Source organism: Lolium rigidum, chromosome 4 (assembly GCF_022539505.1).
Source record: "Lolium rigidum isolate FL_2022 chromosome 4, APGP_CSIRO_Lrig_0.1, whole genome shotgun sequence".
Lineage (NCBI taxonomy): Eukaryota > Viridiplantae > Streptophyta > Magnoliopsida > Poales > Poaceae > Lolium > Lolium rigidum.
Window position 1 is genome coordinate 261,307,678 of NC_061511.1, and position 3,915 is coordinate 261,311,592.

The following is a 3,915-nucleotide window of genomic DNA, read 5'->3' on the forward strand; positions in this document are numbered from 1 at the left end:
TAAGGTGTTTGGCTTAAAAGTTGGTGATATTACCAGTCGTCCTCTCTTCCAAATGAACCATAAGTACACTACAAATAAAAAAATCATGAGTTCAAGCTACAAAGAAAATGAAAATAAAATTGAGTAGAAATTAGCCTAATGCTGAAAAATATAGATAATGTAGATTGGCTGCTGAACTTGAGACGGAAGAAAATGTTAATTCAAATGCAGAAGAAACCATGTACATAACCTTGCAGCAAGGGCAACATCTGGTATAGACAAAGAACATAGAGACAATATTTGTATGCTAAGTCCCTCAACCTTATAAAAAACAATGGATAAGAAAATGGCATATTTGCTTCAGCATGCTCAAATTAATAAATATTGCACATTATTTGTGACTAACGTCAATTCCATGTCCATCTCAATGGCATAGACATGAGGAATAGATAAATTATATTGTCCTTAATTCTGCAACAGTTTAAGTTGATGGGTAAACCAGTTGGTGCGACAACAACATTCCGAACAACACTACCGTGTACTCCTAGGCCTCATCATGCGGCTATTAAATTCCAACAACTAAATTATTATCTAGCCTTATCCCCAATCCATTAGAGAAACCCAAGGGATTTCCAACTATCCAAATTCCTCCTATGTTTCTTCTCATCCAAGTCTAGCATGGCATTAAGGGGGGCTACACCAATACAAGACTTAAAGTTGATATCCATCCAATTCTCAAATAACTAGTATATCAGACAAAACTTTAGTCAAGTATTAAAACTTGCATGCCAAATACACTTAATATTCATACTCCCTCTGGCCCAAATTAATTGGCGTAGCAATATACTATGTCTAGTACAAGTGTATTCATGAGCTGTGCCACCAATTAATTTGAGCCCGAGGGAGTACATATAGATTGCTTAGAGAAGTATTTACAGAAAGTTACAAGTATTTTAGATTACATACATATAGAATGATACAGCTAATAGTCAAAGTTATATCTTAAAGACCATACCAATGTCCAAAACATCCCTTACTATTGAACAGGAGACTTTGCACTTCAGAATACTTACTAGTTAAGCACACCATACTCTGGATGCCTCCTCATATATTCTCATATGTCCCAAAGACTCAATTTCAACGAATTTCTTCGTAGTTTGTTTTTTAAATGCAGGACTATAAATTTTGAGACGTGGAATATGACAACATACGAGTCAAAATAGACAAGTCGCCGACAAAAACGTCAAAATAGTGCAAATTTGTAAAAGTTACAGAATCCACAGCTGTGCGAATTAAGACATGAGGGAACCCAACAAATTACTTTAGACATCAAAAGAACAATAATAATATACTATCAGTAGCCCATCCGATACAGGTATTCATGTTGCTATAGTTTACTCCATCTGACCTCTTTGACCTCTTACATAATGACATGCTAAAGATACAAACCTTCCATGGATACTGTAATAGTAGAACATAGTGGTGCCCTCTTAGTATGCTCCTCGCAACGAATTACTACACAACTTCTAGCATTAGTTGCAAACTTGCAATTCATGAATATATGTTGCCATAATCTACAGAGCAACCATACCTCAAAATGAAAAAAGATATATGCTATCATGCAATCCAATTTATAAATTCGAAAATTACGTGTTGCTAATAACTTCTATGAACTAGACAAGAATAACAAGCCATTATAGCATACAGCCAGCTGAAATGAAGACAAGGTTTCATAAGAATAGATTGACATACAAACAAACTAGACGCCTAAATTAGACCTCTAATATTATTTCAGCGCCAATTTTGCAGCCATTCCATCCAATGAACCGACATAACAAGAATTCAACCACACAACCACTCAATGATCTATACATTTTCCAAATACAATCTACAAGACTTAAACTATGAAATTTTTGACATTGTGCGGTGGAGACAACATTTCCCCCAATGATCTACGCCCCAACCGCAATCAAACACACCCTAAGCATCCAAATAAACACAAAAAAAGCTCTAGTAGCACACATCAAAAGCACAAATGAACATTCCAAATAGTAGTACATAATATTTCAGATCTTCATGATATTATTACAAACAGAATCTAGCGATTCACATTTTTTCCTCTTCCAATCCCTCCCTTGCCCTACATTCACCAAACATACATACAACAGTGTTAAGCTAAAAGTGTACAGACTGATCCGCGCATAAGGATGCGGCGGAAATCAGATTCAAACAAGGAGCAACCGATCTCGATGACTTGCAACAACCACAGCAACGATTAGGTGGATCAGACAGACAGACAAACACGGAAGGGGAGACGAGAGGGACGGGGCACCGTCGTTGTGCAGCGCCGGGCCTAAGAGTCGGCCGCCTTCTTGGCGGGGGCCTTCCTGGGCGACTTGGTCGTCTCCTTGGCTGGCTTGGCTGCCTTGGCTGCCGCGGCGGCGGTCTTCTTGGGGAGCAGCACCGGGTTGATGTTGGGCAACACCCCTCCGTGCGCGATGGTGACGCCGGCGAGCAGCTTCCCGAGCTCCTGGTCGTTGCGGACCGCGAGCAGCACGTGCCGCGGGGTGATCCGGTTCTTCTTGTTGTCCTTGGCCGCGTTCCCCGCCAGCTCGAGGACCTAGCAGACAGAAATAGAAAGGGGGGAAAACAGAGGCGAATCAGTCAGATGCCGCTACCGTACGTACGTATGGCCGACCCTGGCGCGCGCGTGGCCCACCTCGGCGGCGAGGTACTCGAGGACGGCGGCGAGGTAGACGGGGGCGCCGCTGCCGATGCGCTTGGCGTAGCGTCCCAGCTTGAGGTAGCGCCCGATGCGGCCTACGGGGAACTGCAGGCCGGCCTTGACGGAGCGGGAGACGGACTTCTTCTTCGGCCCGCCGCCGCCCCGGCGCCCGGCCGCGCCGGTCTTCTTCGTCGCCTTTGCTCCAGACTCCATCGCCGATCCCGAGCTCCGAAGCTTTTCCTCCACTCTTTTTCTTTCGCACCCTTTTCTCCCGGTCAATGATTTCTTCTGCTTCTTTTTTTTGGTGCCTTGTTTTGTGCGGTGGAGGTGTGTGTTTGTGCTTTCTCTCTGTTTCCATCTGTGAAGGACCCGAAGAAACACACAATCCAGCGATGGCGGTGCTTTGATCTGGACCGTTAGCCTCTATCGGAGGATCAGTGTCAGCCGTTGGATGGGTCTGGCTGATCCGTGTGAGAGGGAGAACATCCAATAGGAGGACAGATTTTGGAAGTACTAGTGGACTGTGTTTTTGGTCTTCATCATTTCAAGCAATGTTTCAATCATCAGATTAGCATACACTATTTCTCGAAGTAGTATCTGAATTGTATGATCTTATTATATGAATGCATTGATTTAAAAATTGTCTAGTAGGTTTGGGTTGACGTAAAATACTAAGATACATGTCGGAACGACGATAACCGTGGATTTTACGGTATGCTTATGTACCATTCTACTTTTAGGGAAGATAATGTCCCACATGCTATATATAACTCGAACAATATGTCTAAATTTTTGTATATTATAAAAATAGCTTGGCATTTAATTCTAGTTTTCTATTGAATTACAATGCCACTTTAAACCAAAATGTTCGACATTCATTAACTAAACTTCATAAAATGTAACATCCTTCGAAGAATATAATTATCATCCACTTGTTTTGCTGCTAGGAAGTCCGAGCAGCAAAACCTGTCTCTTTTGTTTCAACACTCTGGAACGGGTACGCTCCTCATGAGCGGTCTGGGTAGAAGTATTCAGAACAATATCCTAATTATTAAATATGCAATGGCTTTACATTCTGTTTTCAGCTTCGTTTTCTACTTGTCGTCCATTTGATCATGGAAGTTGGCTTAGAGAGGGCATTTCACGCAGCATTACGAGAGTTTGTTATGATGCAACTTTTTTTAACATGGCGATGCAACTTCAGCTGGCCT

At 42.1% G+C, this 3,915-nt stretch overlaps 1 protein-coding gene across 1 annotated transcript; it reads right to left on the reverse strand.

Annotated features, from left to right (window-relative positions):
• Window positions 1–2,015: 2,015 nt before the first annotated feature.
• LOC124707624 (probable histone H2A.4) lies at window positions 2,016–3,036 on the reverse strand. The gene is made up of 2 exons (XM_047239292.1): window positions 2,699–3,036; window positions 2,016–2,599 (listed from the first exon to the last, which is right to left on the reverse strand). The coding sequence occupies exons 1-2, from the start codon at window positions 2,915–2,917 to the stop codon at window positions 2,333–2,335; spliced, it is 486 nt and encodes a 161-aa protein (XP_047095248.1). The 5' UTR covers window positions 2,918–3,036; the 3' UTR covers window positions 2,016–2,332.
• Window positions 3,037–3,915: the final 879 nt, after the last annotated feature.

What these genes read in the sequence shown, in the direction of transcription:
- LOC124707624 (XM_047239292.1), bottom strand. Translation starts at nt 2,917, where the DNA reads ATGGAGTCTGGAGCAAAGGCGACGAAGAAGACCGGCGCGGCCGGGCGC. An exon ending in TCGAGTACCTCGCCGCCGAG is followed by an intron (nt 2,600 to 2,698) that starts GTGGGCCACGCG and finishes TCTGTCTGCTAG; the next exon opens with GTCCTCGAGCTGGCGGGGAA.